Raw genomic sequence first — 24,878 nt, forward strand, 5'->3', positions numbered from 1 at the left:
GAGCATGAAGATCCTGTCAATATTGAAAAAAAATTTCTCTAAATCTTCAAGGTTGCAAAATCTAGTTTGTGAACTATAAAACTTCTGCTTATAAATTTTGCTGCTGGTATAACTGCCAACTGCTAAAATAATATTTAATTATCGATATATGTATATTAATGCAACCTCTACCATAACGTCTTTTTCTTATTCTTAATTCCAATTATCACTGATGTTTACGTATTCTTAGGTCATCATATATAGCTGTCTTAAACCAAAGCAATCAGAAACAAACATCAAAGATAAAAATCAGACAGAATCAATCTTCAGAATTCAACTAACTGTTTCCGTGCAGACATGGATACCCTAAGAATTCTGTCTGCAACTTCGAACATCATAACAACACGCACACTATAAAACATGTAACAAAATAGTTTAAATCATAATAATGTTCTATGTTTTGTATCATTTTGGTCAATGACTTTCAAATTATTACAATTGGGTTCCAAGTGCAGATCAAATCAGATTTTCAAATCAGATTTGAAAATGGAATTTATTGTTATGTCTGCATAGTTTAATCATTTTAGTATATATATTGTCTTTAATCTTGTTTTCATAACCTCAATGTCAAACAAATTCTCCCAATGTCAAATATAAGTTTAGAAAGATTTATGCACAATTATCTAGCAGCTCATTAAAATATAGAATTCTTCTATGTTACTTGTAAATTCACACATCAAATATTGACAAACTTGGTTTCTAATGAAAAAAAAAATACAAATAAAACACAGCATTCTTTTCACATAAACATCTATAAATGATTCAGCTTGTCATTTCTGTAATAATCTATAGCCGTGAATTGATATGATTTCAATGAACAAACTCTCATCACTAGAATTTTGATAAGAACATAGCTGCTGTTCTGCTCTCAAAGCACAATCAATAGAGACCTCATCTTAACACTGTATTCTTTGTTGTTTGTGGTGATCATTTATAGTTGGAGTGTAACATACTAAATTAAATAAAATCGTTTCCAGAATAAATGATGTTATGAATACTGCTTAGAATTTGTCTATTTTCTGAAAGTATATTCAGGTTCAATTTAGTTAAGATTATAAAAAGCCAGGAAAATCATTCAGATAGTTCGTTATTGCTAGTTATAATTTAATAAAAACTTACTTAAATGATGTTAAAAAGGCCAAATAAAGTACGAAATTGAAGAGCATTGAGGACCGAAAATTCCTAAAAATATAATGCATATCTCACTTTTATTTATTTCAATAGAAGACTGGGACGAAAGATACCAGAGGGACAGGACAGTCAAACTCATAAATCGAAAATAAACTGACAACGCCATGGCTAAAAATGAAAAGGACAAACAGACAGAAACTGCATTGATTCCAGACACCAAATCACTAAGAGAATTAATTTTCCCCATTTTGATCTCGTCTCCCTCAACCATGATATAAAGATAAATCTTGCTAAGAGAAAATTTGAGTTCATTCATATGCTTTAATACTTGTAATCAAGATGTAATTCATTTTATGTGTCACAACTCCCAGAAGGCCAAGCAGCCATCAAGAAACATCATCTTCTGAGTGTTTTCTCAGTCCTCCACAGTTTTATTGTCTAGAAACTTCTATAGAACATAGTAACACTTTTACAAATGTAATGCATTGCACCTAACCAATCAACTTGCTATGTTCACTAATAGCCTTTCTTATTGAAATATTGTGTGCAGAGTGTAATTTGTATTGCCCTTTTGTGTATTACATGTTAATACTATATAGTCTTAGTTTAACAGAGGCATCACACAGTATGTTTTCGTCCTGAACAAGCATTAAATATTTGCCACTATACGTTAAGTGTTAATAAGGAGGCAACACCATATCATTGTAAGTGTCCACAAAAGACTCATTGGGTAACCTCTTTGAACAGCTTATCAATTTTGAGATGTTATTAGGCTAAACAAAATCATGAACATTATGGTTACAAACAAATTTCATTAGAATGTGAATAATATGGCTAAATAAGATTCAGAATAGTGCAAAATCCGGAGTCAGCTGTCATGGGAATAGATATTTAAAATCATGAATTAACAGGAGATTATTCAACAATAATACTTGTTACCTTTACTTTTGATGACCTTCATATGTTTGTAAGTTATTCTTGTTACAGAGCTGCTGTCTTATTATTGAATTTTAATAAACCTGCAATCATCAATGACCTTGGAATGAAACTTTGCCCTTACATTTCTATCAACCTTGACCTTATTCAGCAACACAGATAAAGATGTTTATTTCCCAATAAGTTAACCTGATTAGATGGTATGATCTTTAATTGGACATGGAATTGATTCAATTGATTTTCTGTTTACAGCAAACATAATAGTCTAAAGTTATGTCTAAAGTAATATCAAATCACCAATAACATCAATTGTATTGTGGTAACTAACTCCTCTTGAGTATTGGGCAGAGTCATTGGAATTCATGAGAGGTGTTACTGTCAAATCTACATGGTGCCTAAAACGATACTGTTAATTTAGAAATTATTGCATGCATTTGTTATTGTGATTTTTGAAAAATAGACAAAAATGTGAAATTAAGTATTATTGTGATGTCAGGAAAATCTATACATACAGATATATGTACAAGATTTTAGAATGCGAGTTCTTATATATTGCGATACTCACGAAGTTGCATTGTTCACATTAATGAAAACCTAGCTTTAATTTCTGAATTGACAGTAAATCAAAAACAATTCTAATGTAAGGTCAATGGAATGAAGAATCTCAACAAACATCAACCAATGTCAAAATTCAAATGATTGATTTTATACTTTAAACCATAAATTCAGTATGACGTCCATTTTCACTGAACTACTTTTTTATTTTGGGACCAGCTGAGACCCATGCACCTCTGGGTGCTGGATTTTCTAGCTGCATTGAAGACCCATTGGTAAGGTTGTTGTCCCTTTGATATATTCCCAAATTTCATTCTCAATTTTAGTTTTAAAACATTTGAATTTTGGTCGTTTCATTGTCAGTTATAATCATACCACATCTCCTAATCTACATAAAGTTACTGCAAGTATTCTAATTTTGGTACATACATACCGATGAATACGATTTAACAAATTATCTTACCATACTGTATACATCATGACTTCCTACTATTCTTATATATATGAAGATTGTGGAGGTATGAAAAATATCAGCATGTTCAACATGTGGAAATGTGTGAAATGTCGTTATGATGCTTATTATAAGTACTTGATATTTCTATGCTAATTGCATATGTTACTGACCTGGATTTACATTTCAAAGAAAAAAGATCAAATTAATTAGATCAAATTAAATAAAATTAGCATCTACAAACCCACACTACTTTTTTTCTGTGATATTTAAAATTAAAGGTCATTTATTTCTGAAAGATAGCTTGCAGACATGTGACAGAGTTGTCAAGCCACATTTGGAAATTTTCAGCTGGAGTATGGCCTCATAACTGGAGATTTTTTATCGACCTTTTTATTGACGTACACAATGGGTTTTTTTGGTGTTTAAACTGCATATCTTCTTTTTTCCTTTTTAAATTGTTAAAAGAACAATGATTCCATAGAGAATAATACATAGCAAAATCCGTATCATATGTCGTATCATCCCTAGACACCAATATCAGCCCAAGGACGCTTTATCATATATTTCAACAGGAGAGTTATATTATATGAACTGTTTTCTGATCCATAGCACTGGGTTACCTTCAGTTATACTTTTGTCTTGTTTTAAAAGCCTTAAAAGAACTGCTCAATTACTTATCCAAAGCACCTGGGTTACCTTACAGTTTTGCGTGCTGTTGTTTTAAAAATATTTTGTTTATTTGTATTTTTTTGTGTGTTTTGTATTTTTTATAGTTGCATTTAGTGTGCCAAAAAATATGAAAACTTGACGTTCGTGACGTCACATGTACATACCAAACAATGACGTCATTCAATAAATTGAGTCACGCCCGAATGACCGTTCTATTGGACTTTTTTTGAGGAAAAATATTTCTTAAATTTACATAATAAAAACTGACTTTATGTATAAAAAAAAAGAATAAAAAAAAAAAAAAAAAAAAGCAGGGTTCTGATAAAGGATACCACACTGACACACCGTATCAACCCTCAAATAATCCCTCGAGCAGAGCTCTTGGGATTATATTGGTGTCTCGGGTTGATACAGATGTGATATTGAAAAAGCCATATGATATTCTCTATTTATTAACACCTGAATAGCCATTTTCACTTGATAAAATAAAAGTTAAGGGGTTTTCAAATATTTATTCATTAAATATATAGTTCAAGATAATGTGATCAGCCATCATTCATAGTCAGCAAAAGTACCTCAGCTTTAGCTACACTAATTGTCAACTGCTTGTATGATTTTAAAATAAAATAAACAGCTGCGCCATGAGCGCATGATACGCCCGACGTCTTATGTGGAAGTCTTTTGCAATAATCATAAATAGTTTATTAGAAAGTTTTAAGCAATAACCATATATTGTTTTAGAGACACGGCGGGACATGTGAACCCCCCCACCCTGTTTTTTTTACAAAAAACTAAATATTACCAAAATAAAATTTTGAATCAAAACCAAAAAGTATACAGATCTTTAGATTAATATATCAAAGAAGTGTGTAAAGTTTTAAGCAATAATCATAACTTATTTTTGAGATACGGCGCGACATGTAAAAAACCCTCCCCTGTTTTACAAAATACTCGATCAATAACTCAAAAATAAAATTTTGAATAATCACCAAAAAGTACCAAGAACTGAATAACATAGATATAAGAAGATGTGGTATGCATGACAATGAAACAAACTCTCCATCCAAGTCACAATTTATATAAGTAAACAATTATAGGTCAAAGTGCGTTCTTCAACATGGTGCCTAATGGCTCACATTGAACAGCAAGCTATAAAGGGTCCCAAAAATGACTAGTGTGAAACCATTTAAACAGGAAAACCAATGGTCTAATCTATATAAAAAACTGATAAACTATAAACACTTATGAACCATAACAACAAACGACAAATACTGAACAACGATTATCTTCATTGAGACAGCTTTTGGAAATTGAAAAATTTAGAGTTCACACCGGAGCCTGTTATTCATTATGGTCTTTGGTTGCTGTCTGTGATGTTTTTCTCATTGTTAAAGCCATATAATCTCTATGCAGATATTTTAATTAATCTCAGATTTTTGTCCTTCTTCAAATATCACATCACAAATACATGCAAAGATTAATACAGAATAAGATTTCCTTACCATTTCTGTTATATTATTTCCTCCTAATAATCTTTACCATTTTTAAGAAAATTAAATAAATATGAGAAAATGTTGAAAATGTCAAATGATGTTGGTTATTAAATGTCAGTTCGTTGATACTACTAATGCCATTATGTTAACTCTGTGCAAATAACATAGATTTACATTTCAAAGTGGAAAGATCAAATAAAATGAATTGTACATCTAAAAGCCAACACTGCTATGTTTTCTTTGAAAGGTTTCATTTTCAAAAGTAAATTAATGGTTGATTATATTTTCCAAATGTGAATTAGAGGTTTATTTAATTATTTCAAAGAAATATTTCAGTGATTTCAGTTTATCTTTGAAAAAAGTGTTTCAAAAGTAGGCTTTTCAAAATGCTTTGAATTAGTTAGACATATTCGTATTTCTCCTCAAGGTTAGGAGAATAGGTTCATTAACTCTTGTTCAAACTGAACCTTTGATAATTGTTTAGAAACAGAAAAAGGAATCATTTATAACAGCTAATACTTTCTACATTACTGGCACAACAAAAAACCAAGCTACTTGTTGGCTTATAATTTGAATACTGCAGGCAATCATTCCATTCACACAATATAGTTAACCTATTGCCAAATAGTATCTGAGAAATAGACCAAACCACAAAAACTTCACATTGACTAAAGAACCATGAACCATGAAATTGAGGTCAAGGTCAGGTGAAACATGTACACCTTATAGTCATTCCATACACCAAATATAGTTAACCTATTACTTTTAGAATCTGAGATATGGACTTGACCATGTAACTTTAGCTTGATCAGTGATCCTTTAAAATAGGTGAACCTTTCTTGATGGACATGTAGACCAAGCCAGGAACCCATATACCAAATAGAGCTGTCTTATTATGTACTCATCATAAGTGAGTTTTTCACTAAACAAGAAGTTTTTTCACACCGTCTCTGAACCATGAAAATGAGGTCAAGGAAAATAGACATCTGACAGACAGAAGCTTCATAACATAAGGTATCTGCATATAATGTATGAAAAATCTAGGTCTTCTAAATGTACCATCTGAAATGTAAAGCTTTAATAGAAAAAAACATTTAACACTGTTGCTGCAGCTGCCAGATTATAATCTTTTTTTTCTGGCATTCTGTGAGTTTCTTAGCCAAAAGAAAAGTTTATAAGAGAAAAACAAAAGTCTCATTGGTTTTCGTTTTCAGTTATTACAGAACTGATAACACTACTATGTCCTGATTATCTGTGAAATATTTGCCACTGGACAATAAACGCACAACAATCAATCACTTAATCTTAATGCTTTTGGGTCATTAGAGACTTTTGGTGTTGATTTCAGATCTTAACACATCTCAATTGAATTTAATCAGAAAATATAGTCTAGACTGAAGGTACTTTCTCTTGACCATTAAACTAATGGGCATGTAATGACCTCTATCTCTCTTGACCAGGCCATTAAAGGGCATGTATAACGTCTGTTTGTCCATCTACACTGTATGTTGCAGTTGCATTATTTGGCTTCAGAGCCAATGATATTTGCCATAAATACCCCTTAATAAACATGAAAACAGCTGCAACTGACAGTTTTTTCTTCTTAGATTTTAACTACTAACGAGCACTTTCGATCGTGTCTTTATATTATATGAGAATATTTGATTTTTTTCACATTCAAAAATGTCTTTATATTATATGAGAATATTTGATTTTTTAAACATTCAATTGGACTGTTTTATGTCAATATTGCTAATAGAAAGTTACTGAACAAAATCCGATAAATGTATCTAGTTTTTAATTATATTAATGTTTTCAACAGTTTAATAGCATTTATCGAATTACATCTATTTATGTCAATGATAATCAATTAATTGTAATTCTTACCTCATGATTTTTCCTAATCCAAATTTCCTAAGTCTATAAATTTGTCATATATATATACACAAAATGTTTTAGAAAATATTTCCTTGATAAATATCACTACAAAAGATTAATTCATCGATGATTTGTTTCCTGACTGAAAAAACACCACACGTACATAAACTCTATTGGAATAAAAACTTGTCGACAAATTCTAACGAGCATTGGAAAGAGACACAAAAACACATTTGACAGTAATACACACATATACTGTAAAGACGAATCAATAAATTCTATGGAAGTTATTTGAAAATAATGCCTTATTATTTCTACTCCTTTAGTCGAGACAAAACCCTCACAGCATCGTCAATAATGTAGTTGTCAATTTCATAAAACACGTTATCATAACAATGGCACTTTTAATAGGGGATTATATTACAAAAATCTCCACACACAAGTTGTAGCGTTTCTTAATACAGAAATGTTATATTCAAATAAATACTGTACTCGAGTTACTCCACTAATTCAATTTCAGAACAAGTTTATTTTGCTAATAGTTCAAGGACTTTTGTATTGATGGAATTGTTAGACTCTCGAAAAAGTAAGCACTGCCTAACATGCCTAATGATACAGAATAAAAAAATACTGATCGAAAGGCAAAGAGAACTTGTGAATTTATTTATTTTCACAGATACTAATTTTATTGAATTTGTAATTTAAAGTTTTTTTTATCTTCAATTTTTGTGCATTTTCCGAAGTCTGCATATACATGTTTATAGAAAAATTTTGCTCGTACCCTTAAAATCCATGAAAATCTGTTTCCCATAAAAAATAATTAATACACAGTGCTTTATTAGATAATTGATGTGATATTTGTATAGATTATCAGAAAGATGCACATGATGTTGTTGTTAGATGTTGATGAAAAGTTACGTTCTTCTGGGTATAATAAAAGACTCTAAGTATGGTCAAACAGAAAGTTACTGTCTAATAAATCTAAGCAATAGGGCTGCAGTGTATCACCTATTCTATGAGTGTTATAGGTGTCAGAGCACCAATTAACTCACTCCAGTTTAGAACATCAAATGTAAAAGTAGCCCTACACTAACAAACTAGAGGCTTTAAAGAGCCTTAGTCGCTCATCTTATTCTATGTGCATATTAAATAAAGGACACATTTTATTGACAAGAGTAATATTTAAGACAAAATTCTCTGTTTTGGTGTGAATTGGTGATGGTGACTTGTTTGTAGATCGTACTTTACTGAACATTCTTGCTGTTTACAATTATCTCTATCTATAATGAATTTGGTCTATTAGTTTCAGAGGAAAAGGATTTTTGAAAATATTTACAAACATTTAAGAAAAATTGTGAAAATTTAAATTAAGGGCAATAACTCAGGAAGTGGTCAATTGACAATTTAATCAGGTTGACTTATTTGTAGAGCTTACTTTGCTGAACAATTTTGCTGTGTTTATCTGTATTTATTATAATATTCAAGATAATAACTAAAAACTGCAAATTTTCCTTAAAATTACCAATTCAGGGGCAGCAACCCAACAACAGTTTATCTGATGTGTCTTAAAATTTCAGGGCAGATAGATCTTGACCCCCTTTTTACCACATACTTCACTTCAAAATATACCTTGAATCTATGATAAGGTAAACTATTTTATCAGCTGTGAAAATTGAAAATGGGTTGGTGGTCTCTGGACTTTAATTATCATTTGATTAGGGACTTTCAGTTTTGAATTATTGAGAAACTCCTACTCAAATCTCGGTAATATCAAATCATAAATCTGCCTCTGATCAGTGAAATGGATAATTAAAGAAATAGTAATGTATATCATTACGTCTCAAATAAATGTGATTGTCATTCAATTATAACTACTTATCCAATTATATCCTTCTAACTAACTAATCACCGACGAATCAGAAATCAATGGATAGAGTAAATCAATAGTGCTGAGGGACAATTTTTGGCATGAAAATTATAGACTGTAAATTCAGAAATTAATGCATCATCCATTTATTTCCCTGAATCAGTGAATACTTGTAAAAAATGGGAGGGCTAATTTTAATTGTGATTGCAAACATTTTGAGAAAGAAAATCATAACGGACTTACTATGCCTCCCTTTAGTGGGGGAAATTTGGTTGATTATATAGGGAATCACTGAAGCATAACTGAGCCCCCCCTCCTTTACTTATAAAAAGTACTGGATCAGCTCTGTATTTGATTTGGTTTTATAGTGCCTAACAAGATTTTGTGAGGTAGACGAAATTGACTTTAAAACGATCGTATTGACTTTTGATGTGCAGAAATAGGCAGATCGGACATATTTTGACTTTAGTTACTTACTTCTTAAGTTTGGGATTAATTGTAATCAACATATTCCAATGAGACTGAAAAATGCTTTTTTTTATTATGATAAATAATAATTTTACCTGCCGTAGTCGTGCGTAAAATATATTTCGGTATTTCTCTTACGAAAATGACTTGTTTAATGGAACAAAACGTATTATTTGTAAACTTTCTCTTTACTCTTCACAATAGGCTTTTAAAAAATAACCTTTCAACTGTATATTCCGAAAATTTTGTGAAAATCGAATAAGTGGCAATTCTTACCTTTCATACCTTAACTTTCATTGATAAAACATAATATTGACTCGTCCAGTGTCCAGTTTGAAGGTCATTTTAGTTACCGTACACATTCATGCACGTTCTAATTAATCAATAGTCATGAATGAAAAGCATAAACAAGTTTGAAGGTAAACTAATAACAACTTAATCCAATCAAATTGCCTACCATTCAATAACAATGACCAGTCCACATCATAAAATGTATAGGGGTAAACTGGGTAGGGAGAAAATGTCAGATATATTAAGTTCATTATTTTGCAATAACGAGTAAAAATTTGTTAATCAATAGATTTGTTATAATTTCATAAACATGTCGTTATGTATTGGTATAGTTTTTGGATCTTTCATTAGCGTATTTAAGGCTGTAGAAAGTTTGGCCTTCAAAAGTCAACATAATCATTGACTTTATAAAGAAAATTCGCCTTTTTAAAACATTGAATGTTTCACAAATAATACGCGACAACAAAGCAAAATCATTTCTTAAAACACTGCAAAAAAAATAATTCTGATTGATGCAGTGGTATTGTCATAAATTGCACTGGAGTGAACAGTGGTACATCAAACGTCGAATTTCCTCACACAATGTTATCACACACTATAGTCCAACTTTAGGATGAAATATTGGCCGCTTGACACCTATTGATCATAACCAAATGTTTTAGTAAAACAGTTTAAATTTTTCTTAGAATCACTATGTGACTAACAACAACATACCAAATTTGAAAAATCTTTAAAGCTAAAATTTAACTTATCTTCAAAAATATGAATACTGCATATTCTGAAATATATTTTAAGCATGTATTATATTGCGAATATCGAAGAATGGACAAAAAGGCAAGAATAGTTATTGAGATTTCAGGAAATACTACATACAGGGATATGCATTATATATCAGAATTACAGTTCCTATTATTGTGATACTCAACCAGTGGCATTATTCACATCAATAAAAACCTCTTAATAATTTCTGATTTTACAGTAAAAATTAACACATGTACATGTATTAAAAATACGTCTTCTCTTTAATGTAGAATTTTTTGGCTCCTTCAGATCATAATCTCGATAAAAGAACAATGTCTTTGACCTAATATGAAAGTTAAAGCTAATGACTATCAGTCAATCTGACAAATCCAATTGATCAATGTTATACACAGAACTATCCTCAGGTGAACCAAAAGTCATAACCTTGAAGTTAGATATACCTAAATGATAATAAAAACAAAAAGTAAAATTCCCAAATTTCTAAAAATCTTACTGACCTTTTTCCGGTGTGAAACAAATGATAGACTCACAATAATTAACGTAATTACGTTATAAAATCCTTATTAGCACACAGTATTGACTTCAAGTACTAATCAATAAGAGAAAAAAAAGTCAATGAACCATCTGCCCAGGTTAAAAATGACTGTGTTCAGTGTCTAATTAGACAGGGATATATTCAAGCCAATTATAGGTAATACTGGACGTTCAATTACAAAATCATTTTACGGATTTACAAATACTGGCGGAAACTGGTTATGGAAAGAGGGATTATTCATATCGGACTTGTTGTTTTACAATTAACAATCTTCAAAGGCTATAAAACAATGCTATTGCTACAAAACAAAACAATGCAATAAGGCAGCAGTCTTTCCCAAGATATATAATTCATATCTATATAAATAAAAGAAGAATTAGGATAAACATTAATGGGATAGTATCATGCAACACAAGCAAGCCCAATAGAGTAGAAAACAATGGATATGGGACATTCAGGGGCGGATCCAGCCATTTTAAAAAGGGGGGTTCCTAACCCAGGACAAAGGGGGGTTTCCAACTACATGTCCCCATTCAAATGCATTGATCGTCAAAAAAAAGGGGGGGTTCCAACCCCCGGAACCCCCCCCCCCCCCCTCCTGGATCTGCGCCTGGATATTTATGACACAAAATCAGTACATGCACAGCAAAATACACAAAAGGCAAAGGAACAGCTCTTTTATCGCTGTTCTTCATCTCAATAGAGATGAAAGAAGTCAATTTTACCATGTTCATAAAGAGTAAGAGTGGATAGATGTTTTACAAATTTAAAAATATATTGACAGTTATATTTAAGGGGGTGTCCATGGAAAAACCAGCAGTGGACACGACATATTTTGTTTTCAAAATTTTTTCATCTATTTCATATCACAAATTCATTCTTTCTTAAAGTTGAATTTTGTTTTTTTATTAACTGCAACAAATAAAGAGCAAAAAATTCATAGAACAGTGATATTGTTTGCCTCAAATTACAGCCGAAATTCGGCCTTTTCCCCTAGAGAAAATTCCCAATTACTAAAAAAAATGGCTTAAAATTCCTCCAAAAAAGTTTCAAATTTTCCCCAAACAGTGATGTCATTGGTGTAATGTTTGTAAATATCGTATTCATGCTATTATTTTGATATTAGAAAGCACTTTTGAGATCCGGTTTTCTGTTCAGAATCATCATGATGTTTGTAACACATGTAGTTTTCAATGCATAAAGTACCATCATTGCTCCTGTTTCTTTCCCCTCTCCGAAAAGTACCTTTCAGGTTGAAAATGTCTGACAACCAAAATATACGGCCAAAATATACATGAAAAAACAGTGCAAAAAAGACAGCAAAGGTCAGCAAAAAATTGGAGATGTGTTTAGAATAAAATATACAAATTTCCCAATTTCAATAAAAAATATGCATTTTTCCCAATAAAAAACGGTAGAGGTAGTTTTGAAAAAAGACAACAATATCACTGTAGAAAGCACTGAAAATTCATTGAAAAGGGGAGATAACTCTTCATTTTGTACAAAATTTTGTTGCGTTGTTAGTGAACTTTCATATCATTTTCTGAGCCATCCACTGTTGATTCAAAATATCTTTGACATATATATCCTTTGTATGATATAAACGTTGCATTGGAACCAAAACTTCAGTGGGAAAAAAATTATGTTGTGCCACCCATATCATAGGATTCAGGCCTGATATTTACTTGGACAGACTCTTAAACACTTTCTACCTTTAATCAATAATTTCAATGTAAACAAGAGTAAGCAGTCACTGTAAAATTTCTGACTATATATCTTCTGAAGAATTTAAATACAAGCAAGAAAGTGTATAAAATCTCTTTTTTGAACATTGAAAAACATTTTTGTAGTTGTGCATGTACAAAACATAAACTGGGTAAACATTGACCGTGAGCTATATTTTGGTTATTGTGTCATTTGGTGGCTCAACGTCTCATTGACTTTTACCCAACAACCTCTTTCATCTTTATATCGTCCAATCAAAACAGACATAGTTAACAACATCCAATTAAATTTTTAGCAGATGTCTGACAAATTGTACTTTAGCGTGGCTACAAAAAACAATTTGATCATTTGTCTCCTAAAGTTAGAAAGCAATCAATTGCGTGACTTAATGAGAGAAAACAATTCTACGATGATACAATTTGTTAAATCCCCTGTAACTTATTACCCTGATTAAATTTTGTTCCCATATCCTCCAACATTTTATAGCAATTTACAACAGTGGAACTAATACAATTAGAGAAATAGAGCAATATTGCTTTTTTTTGCAACAGAAAGGTTCTCAACAAACAGTGCATGCATGCTACCACTTTCTGAAGTAATGATCAATTTCAATTTGGTTGTTTTAACATATTTGTCATTTAAACTAAAAGCCAAGAGTAAAATTGTGACTCAAAAGAGATAATCTTATAATTATTAATTTAAAATCAAATTTTTCATAAAAATTTTAGTGGGCAAGGTTTTTTTGATTTTTGATTTTCTGTTACTTTTAAGCACCACTTTTTTTTTTTTTTATGGCAGGCTGTTTTTATTGGTGAAGGAAACTGGATTTCCCAGAAAAAAATCACTGACCTTTTGATTGGAAAACTGACAATCCTAGTCAATTAAGATTTGATTTGAGTGCCCCTCCCATGAGTGTTGAGTGCCCCTCCCATGAGTGTTGAGTGCCCCTCACATGAGTGTTGACTGGCTAGGGATTACAGTAGTAACAACTTAGACCACTCTGCCACTGAGGCCCCTAGTGGGCAAGGTATGAAGATAATTGATAACTTAATGATTTTGATGTTATATTTGTTATTCTCGTGGGATTTTGTCTATGCTTGGTCCGTTTCTGTGTGTGTTACATTTTAGTGTTGTGTCGTTGTTCTCCTCTTATATTTAATGCGTTTCCCTCGGTTTTAGTTTTTTACCCCGATTTTGTTTTTTGTCCATGGATTTATGAGTTTTGAACAGCGGTATACTACTGTTGCCTTTATTTAAAATCAGTGACTATCATTTTTTTTTGTATTTTGTTCTTGTAACCTGACTTGACTAAATTTACTTTGTTACATATTGACCAATAAAATAAAAATAGCAATGCCTAACTTTTATCAACTTATCAAGTCAATCAATTTGATTTTTGATGAAACATATACCATATATCCATATTTCATACGCAACCCAAACAAATCAATAACTCCTGTTTATCTCATGCTTAAAAACAATTAGCTCTCCAAACCCTACCTTTTTCAATCAGATCTATTTATATTTGTTAAACGACGATCAAATGTACAACAAACATGACATTTCTATCCCTCATTTCTGTCGATTTCATGTTAATAATAAATGAATCTGTCGCCTCCTCCTCCACCCCCTGCTTCTCATCAATATTTTTAATTGTTTATTTGTCTTCAAGAAATAACCAGTAATTGGTAGTAGGTGGTAGCCGTAATAAAACTTACAAATTGTTAAATCAGATGATATTAAGGCATATCCTTCAGGCATCATGGGATTTAAGAAAGATAGAGTGACCTTTGATAATTCTCCAATATTGGTATTTTGTTAAATCTTGTGTGAGTTAAGCAGAATCTGTTTTTATTGTAGCGTTTGAAATATTTATGTAATAATTAAGGTTTAACTAAGTGTAAAGGGAAAACATTTTATATTCTTCTATGAAAATGATATTTGTTATGAACTGGAAATATTTTTCACAATTGTCTGAACTTGTCAATAATTACAAGTGCCAGAAACATTTAATAATTCTGTCAACATGAGATTTTCTAATACAAATCATTTCACTATCCATATGAGAATTACTAGTTAACAAGCCTCATTCTATTTATAAATTCATCATTTCAACCAAGATGTTGTCAAATCAATCAACTTCCATATCATTTCACTAAATTGATCTTTATAATTTTTTCACTAATTCTAAGATCATCGGAGTTATTTCCCCTTACTAAAGTCAATATATAGTTTTGATCAGAAAAGTTATCAAGGCTGACAAATTTATCTCCCTTACATATTACTCCACTAATCAAATCATCTGACTCTTAAGGAAGCTGGTTTGTCATGTTTTGAATTTTTTGTCAGATTTTTTGGAATCCTCTGGTTTTATTCATTTGTTTGCCTTGAAAAAATTTGCCCTGTGACCCCCATTTTTCTTTTTGAAATTCTTTAACATGTATTATGATAAGCCATCTGTAGAAGTTTTATAAAATTTTAATTACTTTTTAACAGTTTTTGAGAACTTTAACTTGTCAATGATAAAGCTATGAAAAGTCAAGAGAGAATATTTTCCCGCCAAAATTTCAATGGCTCATATCTCAAAAACAAGCACGGTGACCTATATATTTTTTTGGCTCTTTGGATTCCTTTCTTAATTCCTTATCAATATAAACTAGTGTTTTGAAAAGTTAATTACTTTGAAACAGAGAAGCGAACTCCCTTAAGGTGAGTTTCTATAAAACTTTTATTCAGGACTGTTTGCTTATATGTAGTTTACATTAAAAAAAAATAGTAATGGTACCAACATTTTTTACAAATCAGTTTTTTTAACAATTCATTCCTTTCCATTTTTCCCCACCTATACTGGAATTTTAACTTATTTCATAGCAGTTCCAAGACATATTACAGTAATTTTAATTACTTAGTCAAGATTTCTAAATGATCCGCAATCAATAAAAAGGTGCATTGAACCAAACTTATTCTACCATTATCTTTTTGAAGAAAAAAAAATATATTAAGGAATTCGCGACTGACTCTCTTTAAAAAATATTTTAACCAGTGCTCTAAATTGGTTGCTTGAACTATAAAATCTCAAAAAATGTAAGGAGAAAATACATCAGTGAAAAATAAGAGTTTTTTTGATCATCTGAACTGTGGAAACAGGCTTAAACAGTATTTAACTTTAACATAATATATAGTATTGTTATAATATTATAAAGGTAAAGCAATGTTTTTTTTAACTTAATTTTCAATGGCTTATATTAAAAGTAAAGACATTTGAATTTTTTCTACCTTTTTAGCTCTGTTCATATACTATCAATATCTAAGTCTTTTCAAAAACCTTGTCATTTTATTACTGAGCAGCAAAATCTTCTCCATTACAAGAAAAAGTAAAATAACAACAATACCGAACTCCAAGGAAATTCAAAACAGAAAGTCCCTTATCAAACGGCAAATTCAATAGGTCAAGCATATCAAACAAATGGAAAACAAATCCTTTTAAAGAAAATATTCAATGGAAAATAAAGAGAAAAAAAAAGAAAATGTTGGATTAAATCTGGTTTTAAAACTAGGCCAACCTCTCATTTGTTATATAATTCCACTTACTGGTTTGATTTTAGCAATCTGTTTCTCCATGGTAAGTCTCTCTTTTGCTGCCTGTTTGATAATACTAATTAATTCTTCTTTCTCTTCATACATCTGTACATTCTGAAAATAGAAAACAAATTTCAAAATTAACAATTTACAAAATAATATCTTATAGGTCAGTGAAATAATTGTATGTTTTTTTTGTGATACTTTATAAAACTTTTATTCCCATCATGCACTGTAACTAAATTTCCCATCAATCCTCCCTTTGACGAGGTTTCTTACTTTACTTTTGCATTCCGCTGAAGCCAGCTTTTAGTGCACAATTTTCTCGCTGTGTTGAAGACTCATTTGTGGCCTTTGATAGTTTTTTTTGTCTTTGGTCATGCCGGTTGTTGTCTCTTTGACACATTCCCCATTTCAATTCTCTATTTTCTGAATATTTTTTTTGTTTCCGTTTGATCTGCACTGCTTGTTTTATTTCTAAGAAAATGAGTTCAATTGTTTAAGGAAAGTTAACAAGCATTTTTTTCCTTTTTCCTGCAAAAGGGCTCTAGGCACTCTGTATTTGCTGGTACTATAAAATAGTTTACCCTGATTTGTCTTAAATGCAAAATTAAACGATCTCAATTTTATTACATGCATCAAGAATTTGTCAACCATCTATAAAGGACTTCAACAAATATAATGAATCTTGATTAAAGCAATCTGCCTAAACAGAACTTAAGCACTGTACACCACAAACAACTGTCTAACTTGTTAACATGCTTCTAAGTCAGTTCTCAGTTTTATCCGAAGTCCAAAATGTATTACGGTGGCCTTTAATAGCTCAGATCTGGTCATTTGCTATATGGTGGATAGTTGTCTCATCGGCAATCATACAACATAATTATATCAATTCATTTGTATGCGTATCTTTTAAACATCCCTTCTTGCTTTAATACAACATTTAAATGTCTTTAGACAAACCTCAGGACCAAGAAATTCAGCATTGCTAAGTTGATCGGCCAGTTCCTGACATTTTTTGCGTAGTTCTTCAATCTCCCTGTCTTTGGCTAACATGGCTTTAGCATGCTCCGAAAGGTCTTTGGCACGTTGGCGGGCAAACATTTTCTTCAAATGGTCCGTTTCAGGATGGCCATGACCATCTTCTTTGACTTTCTGAATAAAATACGAAAAAGAGAAAAATCAGTTTGACATTTTGAGATAAAAGACATGAAAATCTTGCATGATAGTCTAAGTAATGATATTTCTTTATACATTGTACCTGTATATAACTGACAAAGGCACAAAAACTGTTATAACTCGACACAAGATTTGGTGTTAATGTAGATTTATTATATTTCGTGGATTTCGTGGATACAGTTAAGGTCATACCTAACAGTCTACAGGGAGATAACTCTGTAAAATCAGCTTAACGTTTTAATTACGTTGTGTTGTAAAAGGAATATTAAGCTTCTCAATGATCAAAATTAGTCTTTGTCAAACTGCTATATAACCAGTGTATTTTTTGATTAAAATGGTTGGTTCAAATTTTTTGAAATTTTTATATTTTTGTCAAAGGGTCAAAGTAAACACTTTGTCAAAATTTTATAAAAATTAAAAAAGCCAAATTAATTTTCGCGAAGGTGTTGGGTACCACCTTTAACCAGCTAAATTTAAATGTTCAGCAAATTACAAAGTTCTATAAGGTTGTTTGCAGTCACTGGCAAAACCATAAATTCAAATATCCAAGAAAATGTAAACTTTACACAATCTACGAAAATTGGTAGCAACGACAAGAATGTGTCCCCAGTACATGAATGCCTCATCCGCACTATCATTTTCTATGTTCATCGGACCGTGAAAATAGGAAAAAATTTCTAATTTGGCATAAAAATTAGAAAGATGGTGTCACAGGGAACATGTGTGCTAAGTTTCAAGTTGATTGGACTTCCAACTTCATCAAAAACTACCTCGACCTTTAACCTGAAGCTGGACATACGGAGGGACAAACAGATTGACAAACAAAAAGAGGAAGCACAGACCAGAAAACATAATGCCCATAAATGGGACATAAAAATAAATTAATCCACAGAGCATATTTCAGAAGGAGTCAGGTAGTAAATATTTAATTTATTAGTATCTAAAATACTTCAACAAAATATATTTTAAGCCTTAAACTTTACTGCATACACTTATTTATTTTGAAATGATGAGAATATAAACTATACACAATATTTTTGCTTAAGGATAACATTGTCTTTTGTAAGTAAAAAATCTTGTGTTCAATGAACCTACCATTACAAAATCTTTGTCAAAAAGTTCCTCCCAACAAAAAGACATTTTATACCAATGCATGGAAGTTTTATATTTGTTTTCTGAACATAATCCAAGAACACATTGCTATTGAGTTCATTTTAAAGACAACTAATCCATAATCTTCACAATAAAACACAAAATGAATTCCTGTTAATATCCATGAGAATAAATATTAAAATTCTGAAAGTCAAACTTTTGGTGAAGTCAATAGAATTCTGAATAGAAAATGAAATGCTCTAATGGAAAACCAAAAGAAAATTGAATTCATGTCCTCTTGAACTGAAAATTACAAAGTTTAAACACAATCATATTGCAGATCATTCAGATTATAAGTTCAAAGTCTTTCCCTAATCCGTTTTAAATAAACACCATATTAGCATAATTAAATTTCCTCACTAATTCATTAATTACTTCTTAAAATTTTTCGAATCATTAGAGAATATATTCCTTAAATAATAAATTTTATTCCACATGTACTACACAGATATGATACAAGAGTGACACATAGTTCACTGTACAAATATTTTATCTGATCAGACTCCCAGCTATGTTTATTTGTCCAACTGTCGTCTGCTCCTAGGCAATGACAAGGTAGAAAATTTTTGCTCTGGTCACCTTGCATTAAATTTTCATCAAATTTTATATTTATCTATGAATGGACAGAGGTAAACTAAAACTAAATTAGACAATGATGATGTTACCTTAATAGAAAGTATTTACTGGACTGGACTAAATACTATATCAATTTGTTTTGGCATTAATCTGAAGTACACCTTTATGTGGATGAAACTATATCCTTCAGGTAAAAGATGGTGGTAAAGGATGATTTTCGTGCAACAAGTTTGCAACTTTTATTTCACCTTTTTTGCTTGAAGCTCATTACTCACTTAACTGTGCAAATTAATTTTTTAAATATACATCTTTGCTAAGTTTTTATTTTTATTCATGAAATGGCTATTATGTTTGATGTTCGTCAATGTACAAACACCCATTTATAACCCTTGCAAACTATAAAAATTTCAGAAAGGTCTATCAATACAATAACAGCGTTTTTTGGGGGGAATCTGTGGCAATATAGAATTTCCTACATAAAATTGTTAAGAAGGAATTTTACTGTCCTATACTTTTTTCTATTTAACAACATAGTACTTTGTGATAGAAATGTTTAACTTTGAAGCATTCCTTACAAATTTAGTTACTCAATAAAAACTATAAACCTAGAAGGAAATAAATTTATTATGGACATTCCCAGTAATTATGACTTCTTATCTAAGTATCTATTTCAATTAACTTCTAAGTGAAAAGATTCTGAGAACTCTTAACTTTATGTGAATCAATTTTCTTTAAGGGCAGTACTAGATTTTGTGCTTTTCGCTTACAAGTCTATAAATAATTTGCTGCTGCACATCTAATTCATGGTTCTCTTAGATATCCACAAAACATAGATATGTATACTTCCACATCATGGTCAATTTCAGCTCTATTATGCAAACTTCCAAGTTCCTGTTTTTCCTGTTTACCCTCTACATATGAATGAGATATACTTTATTTAAAAAAAAAAAAATAAGGTTGAGATATCTTAACTCATACCAATCTTTAGTTAGTACATGTAGTGTAATTTGTTCAATTGGTCTTCATAAAGCATATTAAGCAATATGCTATCTACCTTAATATTTTCTTGTTGTAAATGTTTGGCCTTTTCTTCCAAGCGACGGGCAATTGCTGCAAGTTCTGCATTTCTTTTCTTTAATGTTTTTATTTTTTCTTCTAATGGTTTTTTCTCATCCTGACGCTTTTTCTGAAATTAAGATTAAGATATATCAATTCATATTAAATCCATTTTGATTAAATACTGCAGGCAATTTGAAGAAAAAAAAATATGTGCCTTCCCGTTTTTTTTGTTTTTTGTTTGTATGTCGGGTTTTGTTTTTGTTTTTTGGTGGAATTTTGTTGTTGGGTTTTTTTTTGGGGGGAGGGGGGTATTTTTTTTTGTATTTTTATATATATAAGATAATTTCTCTCCCTAATCAAACAGTTTGCTGACATTAAAAAAATGGTATCATAGTGGAGGACCTCACCTACTAAAACAACAGACAGTTTATAACTTTTTTTAGAAAACATGTCCAGGTAAATAAGTACAGGTAGGTTTACCTGTGTGGGAGTGAAAGGTCAGAGATACACAAGTATAAAAACTCTGACTAATGCTATGAATGTTCTAAAGTTTGTCTGCCTTAAAAACAAAAGGTATTATCTTACTTAATAAATAAAGTACAATTATTGTGGTTGGGAGATAGTTTCTGATATCTTTGTTAAAAAAAATAAAGCCATACTATGAACTAATGACAACTGGTCTGTGGTTTTATTTTTTTATAATAACAGTCTAGGAATTCAGCCAGTTCCAAAGGACTGGTAAACATTTCAGGCATTTATATCTGTCTGAAATTTTTTAACTTTTAAAAAATGTAATGGTTCAATTCAGGTCTGAATAAGACTTTAGACCTGATACACAGGAGAAAATAACCAGAATCTAACAAACTCTTAATATTTCCAAAACTCAAACAATTCCTTTGAAATCTTTAGTCTAAAGTAAAATTGAGACTGGCAATGGGGAATGTGTCAAATCACCACAACCCAACGTAAAAGGGCAGAACATAGCCCAAGGCCACCAATGGGTCTTCAACACATTGAGAAAATACCCCATACCCAGAGGTAGGCTTCAACTGGCCATTAAATAAAATGTGTACTAGATCAGTGAAAACGGACTCACATTAAAATCAAAACTTGAATTTATTGGCTGGAAACAGGTGTGAGATGATTTTTTAATAAGAAACTCAATAAACAGGAATAAATGAATGGTAAAACCAGGTGCTCCGCAGGGCGCAGCTTTATACGACCGCAGAGGTCGAACTCTGAACAGTTGGGGCAATAGTATGGACAAAACATTCTAGCGTGATACAGCTCTGAATTTGGATTGTGATCAAATTTTTGACATTACATGTTTTTTTTTTACACAAAACAAATGTCAAGATTTTACAAATTTTACAATTAAAGATTTCTTCTTCAAACTTTTTAAATCTAAAATTAAATAGTTGACACAGCATAGGTTTCCGACACAGAATGAATGTGGTCTAATGAACTTAAAAGTTTGTTTTTGCCTTTTAGCAATTCACTATGCTGTTGAATATTAATCCTCTCAAAAAAATGTTTGAAGAAATTTTCTTTTTATTTATGAAATCTGAAATGAGAAAAATTTACCCCCCCCTTTTTTTCACATCCCCGTTTCCCTTTTTCCAAAACTGATATCAATTCAAATTTCTAATGGAGTTTGCAACAATAACTACTCTTTTAAATACATCATAAAATATTAAAATGTAAAATAAAGTGCTTGTTATCACTGAATGGTAAAGATTGGTTGGTAGTAAAAGTGAATATACATTGTTTATTGTATAAAACAATAAAAAAAACTTCATCAGCAACATTTTATATTGGCAAATTTCCAATGAAGTTATTTACATAAAGTTATTGGCAAATAAAAATAGAAAATGACATCATAGTCATGTCTGGCAAATGTCCAACATACATTATCTAAAAACATTTTAGATAAGATAAGGAAATAAGATGTAAAAAAACTGCTTGTTATCACTGAATGGTAAAGATTATTTTAATTTATCAGTTGGTAGTAAAAAGTGAATATACATTGTATATTGTATATAACAAAGATTTAAGTTGATTCTGGACAAAGAAAGATAACTCCAATTAAAAAAAAATCTTGCTATTGCACAATATTTTGCAATTAGATATTTCTTGCTTACTATTCTGGACAAAGAAAGATAACTCTAATTAAAAAAAAATTTGCTATTTCACAATATTGTGCAATTAGATATTTCTTGCCATTGCGCAATACTGTGCAATTGAAAAGACTTGCTATTGCACAATACTTAATATAATAATTTTAGATCCTGATTTGGACCAACTTGAAAACTGGGCCCATAATAAAAAATCTAAGTACATTTTTGGATTCAGCATATCGAAGAACCCCAAGATTTCAATTTTTGTTAAAATCAGACTAAGTTTAATTTTGGACCCTTTGGACTTTAGTGTAGACCAATTTGAAAACAGGACCAAAAATGAAGAATCTACATACACAGTTAGATTTGGTATATCAAAGAACCCCATTTATTCAATTTTTGATGAAATCAAACAAAGTTTAATTTTGGACCCCGATTTGGACCAACTTGAAAACTGGACAGTATTGCGCAATGGCAAGAAATATCTAAGATTTGGACCAACTTGAAAACTGGGCCTATAATCAAGAATCAAAGTACATTTTTAGATTCAGCATATCAAAGAACCTAACTGATTCATTTTTTGTCAAAATCAAACTAAGTTTAATTTTGGACCCTTTGGACTTTAATGTAGACCAATTTGAAAACGGGACCAAAAGTTAAGAATCTACATACACAGTCATGACAGTTAGATTCGGCATATCAAAGAACCCCAATTATTCAATTTTGATGAAATCAAACAAAGTTTAATTTTGGACCCTTTGGGCCCCTTATTCTGTTGGGACCAAAACTCCCAAAATCAATACCAACCTTCCTTTTATGGTCATAAACCTTGTGTTTAAATTTCATAGATTTCTATTTACTTATACTAACGTTATGGTGCGAAAACCAAGAAAAATGCTTATTTGGGTCCCTTTTTGGCCCTTAATTCCTAAACTGTTGGGACCTAAACTCCCAAAATCAATACAAACCTTCCTTTTGTAGTCATTAACATTGTGTTTAAATTTCATTGATTTCTATTTACTTAAACTAAAGTTATTGTGCGAAAACCAAGAATAATGCTTATTTGGGCCCTTTTTTGGCCCCTAATTCCTAAACTGTTGAAACCAAAACTCCCAAAATCAATCCTAACCGTTCTTTTGTGGTCATAAACCTTGTGTCAAAATTTCATAGATTTCTATTCACTTAAACTAAAGTTATAGTGGGAAAACCAAGAAAATGCTTATTTGGGCCCTTTTTGGCCCCTAATTCCTAAAAAGTTGGGACCAAAACTCCCAAAATCAATACCAACCTTCCTTTTGTGGTCATAAACCTTGTGTTTAAATTTCATAGATTTCCATTCACTTTTACTAAAGTTAGAGTGCGAAAACTAAAAGTATTCGGACGACGACGACGACGACGACAACGCCGACGCCAACGTGATAGCAATATACGACGAAAAATTTTTCAAATTTTGCGGTCGTATAAAAAGGTATGATATAAATATTATAGACAATCATTTTGACAATTTTTTTTTAAAATATGACTGATAGTGGATAAAGCATAGAGAAAAGCCATAAAAGGAGGGGTACTAAGATATATTAAGATATATATAACCATAAACGATGTTGCTAAGGTCAGGACATGCTCTTAAGCAGCTATGCTAGTTTTTTATGCCCCCCCCCTTTATTTAATCCTTGTTACTACGTTTGTCTTTGGTATATAATAAAGTAACAGACATAAATCATTTGAAGAAATATAGGTGATATCTATTATGACAAAACATGACATATATACAATGACTTATCAATTTGTTACAATTCAAAATTGGATATTTGATGATGATTATCTCTTTAATTGTTTAAACAAGTATTTAATATTTTCGCATGTATATGTTTTTCGGTCAAGTAAAAAATTTGAATCTTTATAATCCTCATAGATTTTCTGTGATCGTCAGATTGAAAAAATATGACCGATATAAATAAGGTTTAAGATTTTAAAATAAAATTTGACCTACTTGAAATAAAGAGTAGCGACCAATTTGGGCAAAGATAGAAACTAGGGCACATTTATGTCACCAAGTGTCTCAATTATTTGTATGTCATAAAAGATGAGGTCAATAGTACTTATGTCAGTTCTAAAGGTCTGGTAAATATTTTGGTACAAATGTATAAGAAAATATTAAAGAAGATGTGGTATGTTTGCTGATGGGACAACTCTCCCCCAGAGACCAAATGACGTAGAATTTTCAGCAACTTAAGGTCTCCATATCATGGCCTTCAAAAATGCACTAAACCCATTTTCTGCTTAGCAAGCCATAAAAGGCCTGGAATGACAAATGTAAAACAATCCTAACTGGAAAAAGGTCTAATTCCTGTACAAGACAATAAAAGAAAAACAAATATGATATACAACAATGAAGACTAGCGTCAGCAAC

General features: G+C 30.9%; 1 protein-coding gene across 20 annotated transcripts in view; it reads right to left on the reverse strand.

The window, feature by feature from the left end:
* The window catches only part of LOC143076423 (RIMS-binding protein 2-like), a 152,966-nt gene that overhangs the window by 87,371 nt on the left and 40,717 nt on the right, over nucleotides 1-24,878 (reverse strand). For 19 of the 20 annotated variants that reach the window (XM_076252195.1, XM_076252196.1, XM_076252185.1 and 16 more), the window contains 3 exons: nucleotides 20,344-20,475; nucleotides 17,346-17,537; nucleotides 16,395-16,496 (listed from right to left, as the gene is read on the reverse strand). In XM_076252195.1, coding sequence (XP_076108310.1) covers nucleotides 16,395-16,496; nucleotides 17,346-17,537; nucleotides 20,344-20,475 — 426 coding nt within the window. Of the gene's footprint in view, nucleotides 1-16,394; nucleotides 16,497-17,345; nucleotides 17,538-18,656; nucleotides 18,791-20,343; nucleotides 20,476-24,878 lie in introns of those variants that run through there. The other variant, XM_076252201.1, reaches the window with a different exon arrangement.

Source organism: Mytilus galloprovincialis, chromosome 5 (genome assembly GCF_965363235.1).
Source record: "Mytilus galloprovincialis chromosome 5, xbMytGall1.hap1.1, whole genome shotgun sequence".
In the NCBI taxonomy this organism is placed as follows: domain Eukaryota; kingdom Metazoa; phylum Mollusca; class Bivalvia; order Mytilida; family Mytilidae; genus Mytilus; species Mytilus galloprovincialis.